Source organism: Hippocampus bargibanti, linkage group LG11 (assembly GCF_051943395.1).
Source record: "Hippocampus bargibanti isolate YZ-2025 linkage group LG11, ASM5194339v1, whole genome shotgun sequence".
NCBI classification, from domain to species: Eukaryota; Metazoa; Chordata; class Actinopteri; order Syngnathiformes; family Syngnathidae; genus Hippocampus; species Hippocampus bargibanti.
In genome coordinates this window covers 23,763,388-23,781,896 of record NC_142744.1, presented here as the reverse complement: position 1 = coordinate 23,781,896, position 18,509 = coordinate 23,763,388, and the positions used below count along the sequence as shown (strand labels likewise).

At 43.5% G+C, this 18,509-nt stretch overlaps 1 protein-coding gene across 4 annotated transcripts; it reads right to left on the bottom strand.

Annotated features, from left to right (window-relative positions):
- Positions 1–246: 246 nt before the first annotated feature.
- On the bottom strand, positions 247–15,237 carry nmnat3 (nicotinamide nucleotide adenylyltransferase 3). Of its 4 annotated transcripts, none has more exons than XM_089009125.1 (6): positions 14,911–15,237; positions 14,340–14,486; positions 10,888–11,071; positions 3,759–3,838; positions 864–1,015; positions 247–704 (listed from the first exon to the last, which is right to left on the bottom strand). In XM_089009125.1, the coding sequence occupies exons 1-6, from the start codon at positions 14,957–14,959 to the stop codon at positions 489–491; spliced, it is 828 nt and encodes a 275-aa protein (XP_088865251.1). In that variant the 5' UTR covers positions 14,960–15,237; the 3' UTR covers positions 247–488. The 4 variants fall into 4 exon arrangements, with proteins under 4 accessions (XP_088865251.1, XP_088865252.1, XP_088865250.1 ...); XM_089009126.1 differs by having other exon boundaries at positions 816–1,015; positions 14,340–14,417; positions 14,911–15,235; XM_089009124.1 differs by having other exon boundaries at positions 816–1,015; positions 14,911–15,233.
- Positions 15,238–18,509: the final 3,272 nt, after the last annotated feature.

The following is an 18,509-nucleotide window of genomic DNA, read 5'->3' as shown; positions in this document are numbered from 1 at the left end:
TTCAGTGTTTGACTTAAACATACATTCCATGCAAAATATAGCACTGAAGCAAATTATGATCCAATTCACCTTACGAATGACCGCTCGGAACCTATCTCATTCGTCAAATGGGGAGCGTCTGTACATCACTCGGCGACTCCTGAGCCTGGAATGTGTGGTGAGACAGTAGACAACGGCAAGGATTTTGCTCCAGCAGAGAGCAATGTGAAAATCTGGTTAAACAAATAATACCCAGTTACGATGACAGAAGAGAACCACGGATCTTTAATTGATTTTATACTTCAAAAATGACTTTTGATTATCTCACAACATAGTCACCCGGATTCTATGCTGGCAGCCAGGCCTGCATGAAAGCTGCCCCGTACCACACTGTCAGAATGACTGTCCACAGTATCATAAGGGCTCAAGTGCCAAGGACCTCGAGACAAGCCGTCTGTACGCATGTAAAGCTGGTGCATCATCGGCTCATGGAGACGCGTTAATGTGTGTCAGTCGTCCAGACTTTCCCGGGGTTGCTTTGCTTGTTTGCCGAGCGGCCTCAGATGCATGCCTTCATTTCTCCTTTCGCTGTCCTCGGTGTAGAGGTTGTGTAGCTCAATGTATTCTATTACAGAGTCTGGGATCAGGTATTTGACGCTCAATCCCCGCCGGAGAGCCCGGCGGACCTCTGTTGCGCTGATCTCGTTCCTTACCCATTCTTTCACCTGGAGCACATTTCAACACAGATAGTGAGCAAACTCCGTACGGGAATGGCAGCTCAGACAGTGTCACAAGATGGTGTTCATTTACTGGGTCACAATTTGCCTGTAACGAACCTGGAAGATGTTTTGTCTGTGACGCCAAAGAGTGTCTGATTCATGTACCGTTTGCTCGGGGCGCAGCCCGCCTCGACTAACGCACACCAAGCCAAAGCCCCCGACCACCTCCTGCATGTGGTCATCCCGCCACAGTCCAGGTATCTTGAAGGTTTCCAGAAAATCAGCTCCACACAGAAGTTTGAGCTGAGGAGGAATGCCTGCGGGGAGAAGAGGTTCAACATGTGACAAGGAAAGCAAGGTCCTCTCTTGCAGGCTGCGATCTGAAATGTGAAGAATCCTTCAAATTCAGGCCACAAATGTTATGTGCTCATCAGACATTCCAGACGGCCGTTTCTTTACAAGGTACATAAATGGATTTGCTATGTTGCGAGTGGGCAAGAATAACCTTTTTGCAGGCTGTTGGTTGGACATTACATTAGGATAGTCAACCTTTGGTGCTTTGCTTTATGGACCAAATTTGGAACTCGACAGTTAGGTCTTCTGAAAAATACATGTTCAGTACTTTTATGCACAACATTCCATTCTTAAAGTCAGCAGTCCCTCATGTCATTTTTGACCCACACACTGGTTTAATATCAGAAGAATTGTTCATTGTATTTGTAGTACAATATCTATGATGTTTTTACAAACGAATAGAGCAAAATAATATGATAAGACCTACGTGAAAACGGTGTCATTTTGAAAATATAACAATAAACATGAAACACGAACGACTGCACCTCAACGCACCCAGCTGTCAAATTCATAAAGTTCGCAGACGACACCACGGTCATCGGTCTCATCAAAGACGGCGACGAGTCTGCGTACCGACAACAAGTGGAGCAGCTGGAGCTCTGGTGCAGCCGTCACAACCTGGAGCTGAACACGCTCAAGACAGTTGAGATGATGGTGGACTTCAGGAAACATCCATCACCACAGCTACCCCTCACACTATCCAACTGCCTGGTGTCAACCGTCGAGACCTTCAAGTTCCTGGGAATCACAGTCTCCCAGGACATGAAGTGGGAGGTCAACACCAACTCTATCCTGAAAAAGGCCCAACAGAGAATGTACTTCCTGAGGCTGCTAAAGAAGCATGGCCTGCCACAGGAGGTGCTGCAACATTTCTACACGGCTGTCATCGAATCCATCCTGTGTTCTTCCATCACCGTTTGGTTCGGGGCCGCCACAAAAATGGACAAAATCCAACTTCAACGGACAGTTAGGACGGCGGAAAAAATCATTGGCACCGCCCTATCCACTCTCGAGGACTTGCACACTGCAAGAATCCAAACTAGGGCGCGGAAAATCCTACTGGACCCTCTGCACCCTGCCCACCACCTTTTCCAGCTACTCCCCTCAGGCAGGCGCTACCGATCCATGCGCACCAAATCCAGCAGACATTTAAACAGCTTCTTCCCCCAAGCCATTAACTCTTTGAACTCTTTCAACAGTAGCCAAAATGGAACTGTATAGTGCCACTTAGCAGTTTTTTGGACGACAATACTAGTGCAGCGTGTTCTACCGGAAACAAATTCCTTGTGTGTTCTACATACTTGGCAATAAAGATGATTCTGATTCTGATGACACTAGTCACGTACTATCTGGCCGAAGTCCTCTGGTCGCTTCTGGGTTTCATTTTAACGGTAACCTATAATGTGACTGAGAAACGTGCCTTAACTGCGTCAAGAGTGACACACTGTAGACTTGAGCTGTCCAAAAACGGTCCTCAAAGGCTACTGCCGTCCCTGTTTTTCAGCTCTCCCAGGAGCAACTTATTCGGAAAATAAGTAATGTTCTAATGCTCCTTCAAATCTTGTTGATGATATGATCATCTGAATTCGGTGTCGTTGTACTAAGTTCATCCTGTCTACTTGATATCTAATTTAAAGCAGATTCTTTACTTACAGACAGTGTAGGTGTTCAAATACCTGACATGTTTCGTCTTGACGAAGGCGGAAGTAGACGCCGAAAGATGTCAGGTATTTGAACACCTACACTGTCTGTAAGTAAAGAATCTGCTTTAAATTTTAATCCGGTGTGCTGCAGCCGGTAGGGCGGGAAAACAGGCAGGATTGTCGTCTTTCAGATTCTGAAATAAATCAAATGAAAGTAATGTAACTTCTTTATTCTTCTGTCAGGACCGATACCACGTGACCAACGGTAACGGTGCGCAACCCGGGAGTTTGGGTATCACTGCTCGCAGTAAGGATGTGTATGACAAAATTCAAAACAACCACTATGTGTGCGAGGGTCAATCGCCTAATATGAGAGTGGCAGTCGCTGACTACATTTTTTTCCCACAGTTGTCCAATTCAGTTTCATTCAGTTCAATGACCACTGACTCAATATTGAGAGGGCCCATACATGTTGCACTCACAGGTGACATATTAGTTGTGCAACAACGCAAATCAATGTGACCTATGGTCGTGAACAGTCTTAAAAGTGGCGTATTAACATGATCTCTAATACTCTGAAGCCGGCAGTCGGCTTTTGCTCATGCACGTGTTCTAACGCATTGCTCGATACAAATCCTGCATGCCAACTCTAAGCTTGTAAAGGAGCAATGTATGCAAAAGAAAAGATTTCACCGAAAGCCATGTGCTTTTGTACACTCAAACAATTGGCAAACCACCAACAGCTTCAATGCAGCATGAGTGTATCTTAGTACAGTGGTCCCCAATCACTGGTCATGTGGCAACAGGCACACAGATAAGACTGAATTTTGCATGTATTTGTTTTTGTAACCAAGCATATTTATCCCGATTAGGGCTACACATCCCTATGCATGGTCTCCTTGGCAATTAGTTTCGTAAATTAGGCGAGCTACTTTCTGGAATCAATTGTTCCTGACCTGGTTGTTGCTGGTAAAATAGTTTTGGGCAGAAAAATATGACAGTCCAAAATTATCCTCAAAGGGAAGGTGACTTTTTGTGGTTTTGTGGGGTAACAAGTTCTTACTTTGTGAGTGACCTCCAATTCCAGTGGAGTCTTCCCGTATCCTCTGTTCATGCTCGTTTAGAATATGACGATAATGATGCCTGTCAGGAAAAAGGTGGGAAGTTTAATAACTCCATGTGCAATATAAACCACATTTTTTTCCTGGCATATTTGACTGTGTGTATTATTTAAATGCTGAATGACGCTTAATCAGATGGAACTAAATTAGAAGTAAAAAAATGCGTCCCACTGTTAAGCTTCTTACAGCAGTTCTATTCCGAATGTTGTTTGGTCAAACGAGGGGTGGTGCTCGCCTGGAAACAACGAGCCACTTCATGTCACGATCAGCACCCAGGTTACGCAAATGCAGATCAGAAACAACAATGTGAAGGGGAGGAGCAACGCTCGTAAGGGGATTTATGTGGAATCATGAGAAATGGGGAAAGGCCAATGCAAAAGGAGCTGGGAGAATGGACCAATCTGAGGAAGGAGGGATGTTGCCCAAATTAGCAAGAAAAGGTTTCTTCAGCCGTCATCTGTACTTCTTTGAAGGTGTCGGACGTTTCGCTTCTTATTCAAGATGCTTCTTCAGAGAACTAAAGTCTTACTGGTAGTTTCAAAGTCAAAGTCAAAGTCAGCTTTATTGTCAAATATGCTAATATGCATGATAGTTTCGGCCCTATATATATATATATATATATATATATATATATATATATATATATATATATATATATATATATATATATATATCCCTACTGTCCAGATATGGCGGTGCCGGACTTTGCTATGATATGCGATTTACTGCCAGCAGGGGATGCAGCCACTCATGACCGACGGCCCACTTCTGCAGCCCTCTGCCAAGCTATGTATTAAATGAGTATATTGAAACTTGAAACTGCCAAACAAAGGCTCCAGGCCTTGGCCAGTCGCCTAAAGAGGTACACGAAAGAGAATGAGGCCAGAAGAATAAACAGGCTGTTCGCAACACAACCTGCGAAAGTGTACGCTCAGTGGCAGGGTTCTAACAGCAGAGCAGACCCTCCAAGGCTGGAAACTGAAAGATACTGGAGAGGCATATGGGAGAAGGAGGTCGCACATAACAGCAGTGCACAATGGCTGGTGACTCTGAAAGAGGAGCACAGCAACCTCCCTGAACAGAACCCAGTTACCATCACAGCGGCAGATATACAAGGAAGAGTCTCAGGTATGAAAAACTGGACGGCACCAGGCCCGGATATGGTCCACACCTACTGGCTAAAGAAACTCACAGCTCTCCACGAGCGCCTAGCAGCACAAATGAACCAGCTGCTGATGGATGGGACTCACCCAGGATGGCTAACCGAAGGGCGAACAATCCTGATCATGAAGGATTCCTCAAAGGGTGCAGTTCCTTCCAACTATCGGCCAATAACCTGTCTCTCCACAACATGGAAGCTCATGTCAGGTATCATTGCGGCTAAGATAAGTGGACACATGGATCAATACATGAGCAAAGCACAGAAAGGCATTAGTAGAGATACTAGAGGTGCCAAACATCAGCTGCTGGTTGACAGAACAGTCGCTCAAGACTGCAGGTCCCGACATACCAACCTGTGCACAGCCTGGATTGATTACAAGAAAGCATATGACTCGATGCCACACACATGGATCAATGAATGCTTGGAGTTGTATAAGGTCAACAGGACCCTGAGAGCCTTCGTTGCAAACTCGATGAGGATGTGGAAAACCACACTTGAAGCCAATGGCAAGCCACTAACGCAAGTGTCCATCAAATGTGGCATATACCAAGGTGATACACTTTCCCCACTGCTGTTCTGCATAGGACTGAACCCCCTCAGCCAGATAATCACCAAGACAGGCTATGGATACCGCCTCAGAAATGGAGCTACGATCAGTCACCTCCTCTACATGGATGACATCAAGCTGTATGCTAAGAGCGAAAGGGACATAGACTCCCTGATCCACACAACCAGGATCTACAGCAGTGATATCGGAATGTCATTCGGGCTGGAGAAATGTAGTCGGATGGTGACTAAGAGGGGCAAGGTAGTCCACACTGAAGGGGTCTCACTCACTGAAGGAACAATAGCAGACATTGAAAACAGCTACAAGTACCTCGGTATACCACAGGCCAATGGCAACCTCGAATTAGCAACAAGGAAAGCGGCTACGACCAAATACCTCCAGCGGGTGAGGCAAGTCCTCAGAAGCCAGCTCAATGGCAAGAACAAGACCCGGGCAATAAACAGCTATGCCCTGCCAGTGATCAGATACCCTGCAGGAATAATAAGGTGGCCAAAGGAAGAGATTCAGACCACGGATGTTAAGACCCGAAAACTCCTCACCATGCACGGAGGGTTCCATCCCAAGTCCAGCACCCTGAGACTGTACACAAGCCGTAAGGAAGGAGGCCGGGGACGAGTGAGTGTGAGAGCCACTGTCCAGGATGAAACATCCAAGCTCCATGAATACATCAAAGAGAAGGCTCCAACGGATGATGTACTCAGAGAATGTCTCAGTCAATGGGGAACAGAGGATGAGGTGCTGGAAGAGGGACAATCATGGGAGGAAAAGCCCCTACACGGGATGTACCACCGAACCATAGCAGAAGTGGCTGATCTCAAGAAGTCCTATCAGTGGCTAGAGAGGGCTGGCCTAAAGGACAGCACAGAGGCACTCATCCTGGCTGCCCAAGAGCAGGCCCTGAACACCAGAGCCATAGAGGCAGGGATATACCACACCAGACAAGACCCAAGGTGTAGGTTGTGCAAAGAGGCACCTGAGACAATCCAACACGTAACTGCAGGGTGTAAGATGCTGGCAGGGAAAGCCTACATGGAGCGCCATAACCAGGTGGCTGGCATAGTCTACCGAAACATCTGTGCGGAGTATGGACTGGAAACCCCAAGGTCAAAATGGGAAACACCTCCCAAGGTGGTGGAGAATGACCGAGCAAAAATCCTGTGGGACTTCCAGATACAGACTAACAAGATGGTAATGGCCAACCAACCAGATATCGTGGTCATAGATAAAGGGGAAAGGAAAGCCGTTGTCGTGGATGTAGCGGTCCCGAGTGATGGGAACATCAGAAAGAAGGAACATGAGAAAATCGAGAAATACCGAGGGCTCAGAGAGGAGCTGGAGAGAGCCTGGAAGGTAAAGGTGACAGTCGTGCCTGTGGTGGTCGGAGCACTTGGGGCAGTGACCCCCAAACTCGACGAGTGGTTGCAACAGATCCCGGGAACAACATCGGATATCTCGGTCCAGAAAAGCGCAGTGCTGGGAACAGCACGGATACTGCGCAGAACCCTCAAGCTTCCTGGCCCCTGGTAGAGGACCCGAGCTGAAATGGGGACAGACACCACCCATGGTGGGTGAGACGAGGATTTTTTTTTTCATATATCCCTACTGTCCAGATATGGCGGTGCCGGACTTTGGTATGATATGCGATTTACTGCCAGCAGGGGATGCAGCCACTCATGACCGACGGCCCACTTCTGCAGCCCTCTGCCAAGCTATGTATTAAATGAGTATATGTAAATTTAAGTGATACATTAGTAAAACATCCAATGAACCACAGTCTTATTGATTACAATACCACACCCCTGTGTCCCAAGCACAAACATCCATAAACCAACAGAACATAGAAATTTTAATGGGTGGCCTTTCCACGAACCGATAGATTTGTAACCTGGCTTTTCTCGTACAAGAGCGTACCAAGTACTCCCTTCTGCTCTGGCTCCATTTATTACCCGAGGATGACAGTTTGTCAGACTGGTTCTTGTTTTTATCAAAGTGCACAAGAAACCATTGTGTAACAACAGGATGAACATTTTGAATATGATACATTCTATTCTGTCTTCTCTATCACACTAGTACTAACCACACAACTACAAGTCATAAAACGAAACTGCGACCGGTAATGTCAGGATGGTACATAAAGCCTTTATGGGTTTTGGCACTGTCGGGTGATCTGTTCTGTTGACTGGTTCATTCAAAATTGAACATCTTAAGTTACAATTATGGAGTGGCCCGGCCGCTGCGTGGTTAGCACGTCGATTTCACAGTGCAGAGGTACCGGGTTCAATTGCAGCTCCAGCCTTCTTGTGTGGAATTTGCACGTTTGAGTGGGTTTTCTCTGGGTTGTCTGGTTTCTTCCCACATTCCAAAACATGCATGGCAGGCTGATAGAATAATCAAAATTGTCCTGAGGTGTGACTGTGGATGGTTGTTCGTTTCTGTGTGAACAGCAATTGGCTGGCAACCGGTTCAGGATGTCTCCCACCTACTGCCCGGAGATAGCTGGTATAGGGACGAGCACCTTCTGGATTAGATTGGATATGCCTTTATTAGTTTCACAGTGGAGAAATTTACATTTCACAGCAGCAAAGTGACGAAAGGAATGAAAGTAGAAAAACAAAATACATGAACTGCTGGAAAGGCAGCCACTCTCGCGGCGCCGTCTTGAAGTCAAAAGAACAAAAAAAACTAAGTAACAAATAATATGACAAAACAAAGACACAGAGAGACATTCATTCTTCAGGACTTCCTGTACCCTCTTTGTGATGACATGAAGCAGTTCTAGATGAAAGAGGACTGCGACCCTAGTGAGGATAAAGCAGCTCGAAAAATGAATGAATGTTACAATGATTATTTAAGCCTTGAAGAAAACATTCTTTGTCATTACTTCAGACCTGCCAACTTCTGAAACCAGAGATGCCTACTAATATGCAGTCGGTGCAGGACAAAGTTCTGGTCAGGAAGCCAACTGATTTTTAACATTACAACGACTTAAAATGAGGCTAAAAACACCATACAAATGTTGATCAAAAATATACTTGTCATATTTCAACTTGTCAATCATGAAAATATCATTTTTGCTACTATTAAGAAAACAAAACAGAAATATTTTACAATCAACCAAACATTTAATAATCAATCTTGTTTGAAAAGGATAACTTTGTTAGTCACTTCAAATATGCACATGTAACCTACATTCCTATGGGTTGAGAACAATAGCTATCAACAAATTTTAATTTAAAGCAGATTCTTTACTTACAGACAGTGCATTGTAGGTGTTCAAAAACCTGATATGTTTCGGCGTGTACTTCCACCTTCGGCAGAGTGTCCACGCTGACGAAGGTGGAAGTATACGCCGAAACATGTCAGGTATTTGAACACCTACAATACACTGTCTGTAAGTAAAGAATCTGCTTTAAATTAGATATCAAGTAGACAGGATGAACTTAGTACAACAAGCTATCAACAAACTTAAATATCAAAGACATCCACATTAATTCAATACACATCAATAAATCATAAACATGTTGAATTTGCATATGTACATTAAAGGACAACAGACACCATTTTTTTGTTTCCTAACTGACATCAGAAAAACGTTTTATAGCATCTAAAATACCCAAAACATACAGGCTGATTTTTTTTTAGTCAAATGCAAAACACCAATAAAAATGTGCCCAAAATTGCCACTAATGAGCTTGAAACTGGAGAGATTCAGAAAGTCCCGACCCCATGTTCGTGACGTCACATTGGGAAAGTGTGCGAATCTGGCAATCCTGGCCCACCCACAAACTGCCTTGCTCCAGAATCAAAACAATGGCTTCAGAGAGTTCAGATTCGGAGAAGATGCTTTCTTGTTACTCATCCAGTTATGAATATGATTAAAATAGTTCTGAAGAGGAAAGCAGAAGTGGTATACGATCGATTAAAGTCCTTCCGTATCAATTCGAGCCATATGCAAGCGATGTATTTTATCCACAGGCGGAAGTACACGCCGAAACATGTAAGGTAATTGAACACCTAAAAAAGCCACTGTCTGTAAGAAAAGAAACTGCTGTCAATTAGATAACTAGTAAACAGAATGAACTAAATTATGTTATTGTCGCCTAAATTTAAAACACAGGAAATATCCAGTATTATGGACCGATAGGGCACCATATAAGTATTCCTAACATAATGTGAAAACAGGAACATGAAAGGGAGAAAAATCTACACATCTTCCGATTTCTTCCAAATTAAAGTTTCATCGATAGATGTGGCTCTTGCCCGATTAACCTCTCGAAAAATATGGGCTATTTCATATGGAACAACTTTGTCTCTGAACAGTCTGCGTAAGCTCTCAGTCAGATAGGAGTGGTCCATCGATGAAAAGGTTTCTTCAGCCGTCATCTGTACTTCTTTGAAGGTGTCCAACGTTTCACTTTTTATCCAAGAGGCTTCGTGTGCGAACAGTTCGCTGACGAAGCCTCTTGGAAAAGAAGCGACACCTTCAAAGAAGTACAGATGTCTCTTAACAGTGTATTTTATTTTATTTTGAGAACGTAATCAATGTGCAAGTCAGAATTTTTCCAGAAAAGCATTTTGCATTGTTTTTGGTCAAGTTGTATGAAGCAATTGGCACCAGCATTTCTTGAGGTACAGCAGTTTGTATGTTTGTTTTTTATGTGTCGGGAACCAGAGAATGTAAGAGTGGCGACGGACCGCCAAACTGACTGGCAAGAGATGATTTTTTTGTGTGGTTAGCACATCGGCTTCACAGTGCAGAGGTCGCCGGTTCGCGTCCCGGTCCGGCCTCCCTGTGTGGAGTTTGCATGTTCTCCCCGGACCCGCGTGGGTTTTCTCCGGGTCCTCCGGTTTCCTCCCACACTCCAAAAACATGCATGGCAGGCAGATTGACCACTCCAAATTGTCCCTAGGTATGAGTGTGAGAGTGACTGTTGTATGTCTTTGTGTGCCCTGCAATTGGCTGGCAACCAATTCAGGGTGTCCCCCGCCTCGTGCCCGAAGACAGCTGAGATAGGCTCCAGCACCCCCCGCGACCCTAATGAGGAAGAAGCCCTACAGAAAATGGATGGATGTATATATTTATTAACATATCTTACAAACAATTATGATAAAAAAGTATATTCTTTTATTATTATAATCCTATAGCGATTATTTACAAGTTTGATTTTTATGTTTGCCGCCCTACGGTGTTGGTGCCTTACGTGCAGTGCGTGATCAGTTTATAACAAGCATTATTCCTGGGTGTCAGTCAGATGAACTCGCCAAAACAATGAGCCAACACTTCTAAGTGTTTATTAACAGCTAAACGTCTGTCCACAGTAATTACAATTTGACCTCTCACCTCATCGTGACGACTGTTTCAGTCCAGTCAGCCTGCTGGCTCTCCCATTCATCGACTTTGACCCAGTTTGAGCTCTGGAGCGCCATCTTTGCCATGGCAATTCGGTGCTTTGCCAGTGTCAGGCCTTGCTTCCCATAGCTGTCACTCACAGGAGACACAATGCCTCCCACAACTTGGTACTCACCTGTGGGGAAAATAATATAAATACTCCTCTTCTAGGTCAGAGGACATGACACAAAAAAAGAAGATATTTTTGGTTTGTTTTGGTGGAACACATGATGAAAAGTTAAATGACAACACCACATTGCATTTGCAGTTCTGAAACAAACAGAACTATTTTACTGGACGTAGTTTGAAAGTTGACTCTGGTACTGTCCTGGCAGAGGCTGTATGATGTCACATATTTGTTCGTCGTTTGAAAATGACCAGAATGAATCAATTACAGCAGGGGTGTCCAAACTACGGCCTGCGGGCCAACTGCGGCCCGCAGTCCATTTTTAATTGGCCCGCAAGAAATTTTATAAACAGAATGGAATATGGGCCGCACTTCAAATTTTGCCCGCGCTTCTAAGTTTTAACACCAGGGGGAGCTACTGTTGATCAAGGCAGTTGCTCCACCAAAAAGGCCAATCCCAGAAGAAATTTAACGCAGAACCAAAGAAGCGAAAGGTAGAAAGTGAGTGCAAAATTTTAGAAACGGTGGGAGAGTGAATATTTCTTCAAAGAATTCAAGGGGAAGTGTGTCTGTTTGATCTGCACTGAAACTGTGGCAGTTATGAAAGAGTATAATGTACAACAAATGTACAGTGTAGATTTCGCTGCAGTCGTCATTTGTCATCATGGTGCGCAATGCAACGTTTGCATTGCTTGCTACGAGCCACTAAGCCCCTTTCATAAGTCTCACGTACACTTTACAGTCACGGTTTAATGTAAATTTACGTTTTGTAGCGTCACACATGTTGTTAGCTTCTTTGGAATCTTTCTTCTGGGCTGAGGTTCTGTGCATCTATTTTGGAAAATGATATGCAAATGCACGACCTTAGAACGCTTGCGAAAGTCCGAAAGAAAGAAGCAGGCTTCTGATTGGCTGCCATGCAGAGTATGCAAATTTCAACTGCAGGTAGCCTATGTCTGTGTGCTCGGCGACGGTACACGTGTATTGTTTGCGCGTGAAGGCGAGGGCGTCAGTGGAGAGTTTGTAGAGCGCGCGGTCAGGACAAACCATCCATGATTTTGCGGAATTTAACACAAGTAGGTATTATTGAGCTTGAATATTTCGTTGTGTAATAATATGTTTTGAATGTTGAAAGTGATTCCATTTTTCAATAAATGTTGATTTCTTTAACTTTGCCCCTTCGATGGAAACTTATTAAAAACAGACGCAATCTTGATAAATCACAGTGCATATGTTGTTTTAATCTATTTCCATTTCCTCCTACAAGTATCTGCGAAATAGTATGTAAACGCCATATCTTGCATATTCCTTGAGACTAATTTATGAATTGATCAGGGATATGTTTCATATTTGAAAGACCGTTAATAAATTGGGTTGTAGTGTACTTACTGTGCTATGAGGTTTGTACACACTACATTTAAAGGACAACCGGCACCATTTTTTTTTCTTTCCTACTGACATCAGAAAAACGTTTTATAGCATCTAAAATACCCAAAACACGCAGGCTGATATTTTTAGTTGAATGAAAAACACCAATAAAAATGACTTCAAAATGAATCCGGAAATGGCCAGTTTCAGAAGGTCCCACCCCCTTGTTCGTGACGTCACGCCAAGACGTCTTGCCTTGCTCGAGAATCAAAACAATGGCTTCAGATTCGGAGAAGATGCTTTCTTGTTACTCATCCAGTTATGAATAGGATTCAAATAGTTCTGAAGAGGAAAGCATAAATGTTTGCAATTGATTCAAGGAGTCCTCCCATGTCAATTCGAGCCGTCAATGATAGCAATGTAGCACCCAGAAAATGGCGCCCGAGCTCCGTTGGAAATGGGCTGATTTGTCTGCTGGGAATTTGTGTCAACTAGTATCAAATAGTAGTCTTGGTGCAACACACAACGATTCACCATCACATTATGTGTTTTCCTTCTAATTTTGCCATCAACACGAATCAACACGAAGTTTTCAGACCAAACAAAGTACCCAAAATGCATTGTGTGTCGCTTTCTCGGTCAGGGGCGTTCCGTCCGTGACGTCACATGGGGATCGTCATCAACTCGAAAACAAGACTTCATGAATATTCAGCGCGAGTCTTAGAACGTAAACTATCGCTATATGTTGTGGAATCTTTGTAAAACACGCTCAGTCGAAGTCATTTGAAGTGATTTTACAAATTATGGACATAACTTGTCCGGGTTTAGTATTTCCGGCCCAAACACTCCCTCCAAATGCTCATGGCCCGGCCCCTCTGTCAAATCTTAGAACCCAATGCGGCCCGCGAATCAAAAAGTTTGCCCACCCCTGAATTACAATAATCCAATAAAAGATACATGTATATGCACAAAGTGCAGGAATTTTTTTATCCACTTGAGGTCGCAATCCCCATCTTCGACAGTACGATCTGCTGATGACTGAAAAGGTGGGTTGTTCATTCATTGTGCTTGCTCATTCAATCGGCTTTTCCCATCAAGGGGTCGCCACAGCGAATCAGTGTCATCCACCTTCAGAGGTTGGATTCACACGTTTGTTTTGGCCAAGCTTTTACGTCGGATGCCCTTCCTGATACAATCCTCTGTATTTATCCGGGTTTGGGACTGGCACAAGAAGACACTGGCTTATGTCCCCTTGTGGCTACAGAACAATCAACTCTATGAATTTAATAAAGATGAAGATGCTCAGGAAAAGGCTCCCAAACACAAAATGCTCATCGGCACAGCAACATTCAAACAAAGCAAAACTATACTCACCATTTGATGACAATACTCTGATCTTACCGTGCCCGGATAAATACAGAGGGTTGTGCCAAGAAGGGCATCATTCAATAGTGATTGAAAATGCACTGGCAATTGTGTCTATCCTTGAGAACTCGCTGGAGCATTACAACGTGTTCTAAATAATATAGTGATGTTGGAGTCGAGTCATTGAGCCAACGTCATTATGTTACTTGTGTTGCGCAAGTGTGAAATGACCCCAAATTTCAGTTTTTCCTCTAGGCTGGCTGGGTGCCAGTGTTCCAAATTCAACTTTTTCATTCTGAACTCACAGTCATTCATTTAGAAAAGTGACCGCGGCAATGCTTCAAGGCAGAGATTTTATTTCCACTATGTTTTTCATAACATTTTAGATTCAAGTTGTTCAATTTTTGGCATCAAATTATTAATGGTTTCTCTGTAAGGATGTGGAGGTGTCAATCTGTCTACCCAATATTCGTAACACACATAAGCAGCAAAGAAAAAAAATATAACCACGTGAGAAGTCGAATTGACCCAAATCACATCTAACCTGTGCTGTGCATGTGGTCTCTGGCAAGCTCAAACAGCCTCATGTGCTGGTTGGTGATGGGATTGAAGGATCCGCAAGCTAACAAAAATAGTGGCACACGCTGAATGGGCATTTTGGTTACAGTCCTTCTCAAGATGTCAAAACGACCTGAATAGAGGAAGAAATAATGAGTGATGGGATGATAATCAACTTCAATCCCAATTCACTGATGAGTGGTTGTGTTGATGAGGGATTTGTTGCATCAAAATCAAACAACATTGCTTTAATGTCTATGAGATCATGCTCAACGCATGACCGTGGTTCTGAAACCTCAGTGTTGCATAACATTAGTCAGTGGCGACCTTTACCACAAGATATACTAAGGCTATCGTCTGAATTTCAAGAGCCCCAACAAGTAAATGTTTTCTTCGATTGGATTGGCATTGTTTTACCATATTCTGGCTTCCTACTACTGAAATATTCGAAATCTTATGTCACAAATGTCAAATGAAAATGAGGTTAAAAGATGAGTACTTTTTAACAAGCACTATCTATCTAACTATCGCTGAATACACAAATGGCGAAAACGTACCTTGTATGTAGTTTTTCCCTTTAAAAACAGTTTTGGTGTAAAGCGTCATGTTTATTTTGAGGACATCTAGTCGGAAGGAAGTGCTACAACGGACGTTAGCGGACGTTTCCGGACGTTTCCTTCGGTGTCCATCGTGAGTTTCTTCGGTGACTTTACCACAGGTTGCGATTCATTGCAATTGTGGTTTTTCATAAATTTAATTAAACGAACCTATAACTAAAGTCACAGAAGTATTTAAAAACCCCAAAATTAGTCGTGATAATAATGTCTTTTTAGGCGCCGTATAGTTTCCGTATTCCTTTGTGTGTCACATCGTTTTAGCTCCGTGATACGACGAGCGACAGTATGACCTTCCGTTCTGTAGGGAGAAAAAATAACGGTTTAAAGGACAACCGACTTCTCCGGACAAGTTGTGTCCATAATTTGTAAAATGGCTTCAAATGACTCCTACTGAGCGTATTTTAATACGATTCCACCTCATATAGCTATATTTTACGTTTTAAGACTCGCGCTGAATATTCAGGAAGTCTTGTTTTTTTATTTTTTGATATCCAATATTTATTCACACAGGTTGTTATAATTGGTACCTTTTGACGAGAGATCTGCTCATAATGATCACAGATCTGGGATGTTCTCTTTTTCCTCAGTGCGTCCATTTCAAAACGAATCCGACGTTTGAAGATACAAGTTGGCTGTGTTAGTGTCACATGTGAGATCATTGTCCCCTTAGTGAGCCATTTTATTTTTATTTTATTTTATTGTTTTTTTTTCCAAATGGCATGCGAACAAACAAAGTAATAGAAACAAACAAACAACACTGCAAACAAAACATAACAAAAGCAAACAAAACCACTGGTTTTGAATAGCTCGTGGAGCTTCTAGAAGTAAATCAGAGGTGTGTCTCAACAAATCTTTCTGCATACTTAACATTTTGTAAACAGTTCGCAACATACATTAGGTGACATAATCGCGTAAGAGACAATACCTGATCGCACAGGAAATAAGAGTTCCTGACAGATAATCATTATACAAGAAGGAAAAAGAAGAGAGAAGTAAAAAATAGAAGAAAGAAGAGAGAGAGAAAGAGTGGGGGAGTGCCAGGGGTTTTAACATTTTATTGAGTCTGCACAACATGGTGAAATTGACAAAAAAAGAGGGGGGGGGGGGACACCAGATGATTCGGCAAGCACATCATCCTATGCCATATTTCATCAACAAATCATGTGTTTTGATAGCGTTTGGGTCGACAGATGGTTGATGCATATTGAGAACCTCAGCATAGTTCATTAAATCATTGTTTGTTTTAAAAAGTTGCTTGACATAAATGATACCCAAGTCAATCCATCTCGACAAAAACTGATTTGTTTTTGTACAAAATATGACAGTTATTCCAGATCATACATGAATGTGGAGAGAAAGAATGCTTTTACATTAGGCACCAGGCTAATGAAACTTGTTTATGGAATTCTGATAGGTTAACAGGCAATTTTTCAACCTTATAATTACATTTCAGCAAGAAAGACAGACCACCAAGTCGGGAATACAAGGATTTTGGAATGAAATTCCAGATTGCATCAGGGCCACACAGATAATTACGCAGCCAGTTAATCTTAAACGTATAGTTTAGAGAAGTAAAGTCCAAAAAATTTAGACCTCCCTCCTTTAGCGTCCTGGATATGACAGAGTTTCTTATCTTCTTCTTCTTTTCCTTTCGGCTTTTCCCCTCAGGGGTCGCCACAGCGAATCAATGTCCTCCATCTATCCCGGTTTTGTGCATCCTCTTCTCTCACACCAGCTACCTTCATGTCCTCTTTGACCACATCCATAAACCTCCTCTTTGGTCTTCCTCTCGGTCTCCTGCCTGGCAGTTCAAGACTCAGCATCATTCTCCCGATATAGTCTCTCTCCTCTGGACATGTCCAAACCTTCTCAGTCTGGCCTCTCTGACTTTCTCTCCCACGCCTCTAATATGAGTTGTCCCTCTAAAGTACTCATTCCTGATCCTATCCAAGCTGGTCACTCCCAAAGAAAACCTCAACATCTTCAGCTCTGCTACCTCCAGCTCTGCTTCCTGTCTTTTCTTCAGTGGCACTGTCTCCAGTCCAAACATCATGGCTGGTCTCACCACTGTTTTATACACTTTTCCTTTCATCCTAGCTGAAACCCTTCTATCGCACATCACACGGACATTTTTCTCCAGCCGCTCCAGCCTGCCTGGACACACTTCTTCACCTCTTTTCCACACTCTCCATTGCTCTGGACAGTTGAGCCCAAGTACTTAAAATCCTCCACCTTGTTTATCTCTTCCCCCTGTAGCATCACTCTTGCGCTTGGATCCCTCTCATACACACACATATATTCCGTCTTGCTGTGTCTGATCTTCATTCCTCTCCTTTCCAGGTGATATCTCCACATCTCTAGTTTCTCCGCCACCTGTTCCCCGTTCTCGCTACAGATCACAATGTCATCGGCAAACATCATGGTCCAAGGAGATTTTCTTCTAGCATCGTCTGTCATCCTGTCCATCACCATAGCAAACAAGAAGGGGCTCAGAGCTGACCCCTGGTGGAGTCCCACCTCCACCTTGAATTCCTCATTCATACCGACAGCGCACCTCACAACTGTCTTACAGTCATGATACATGTCTTGCACCGCTCTGACATACTTTTCCGTCACTCCAGACTTCCTCATGCAATGCCACAGCTCTTCTCTGGGCACCGTGTCATACACTTTCTCCAGATCTACAAAGACACAATGCAATTCCTTCTGACCTTCTCTGTACTTCTCTATCAGCATTCTTAAAGCAAACACTGCATCTGTCGTACTCTTTTTTTGGCATGAAGCCATACTGCTGCTCACAAATCTGCTCTTAGTCGAGCTTCAACTACTCTTTCCCAGAGTTTCATTGTATGGCTCATCAACTGTATTCCTCTGTAGTTAGTACAACTCTGCACATCTCCTTTGTTCTTAAAAATGGGCACGAGTACACTTCATCTCCATTCTTCAGGCATCTCTTCACCATCTAAGATCTTGTTGAATAGCCCAGTCAGGAACACCACCGCCACCTCTCCAAGACACTTCCACCCTCGATTGGTAAATCATCAGGCCCAAGTGCCTTTGCCCCCTTCATCCTCTTCAGCACCCTCCTCACTTGCTTGCTACGTCTTGGTCCACAACAGTCACGTCTTCTACTCTTTGTTCCTTCTCATTTTCCTCATTCATCAATTCTTCAAAGTACTCTTTCCATCTTGCCATCACACTACTGGCACCTGTTAATACATTGCCATCTCTATCCTTAATCACCCGAACCTGCTGCAGGTCCTTACCATCTTTGTCTCTCTGTCTCGCCAGCCTGTAAATATCAGTCTCACCTTCCTTGCTGTCCAGCCGAGCATACAAGTCATCATAGGCCTCTTGTTTGGCCTTTGCCACGTTTGCTTTAACTGTGCGCTGCATCTCCTTGTACTGCTGTTTACTCTCGTCCGTACTCTGTGTCCCACGTCTTCTTTGCTAACCTCTTTCTCTGTATACACTCCTGCACCTCCCCATTCCACCACCAAGTCTCCTTATCTACCTTTCTTCCACTCGATACACCAAGC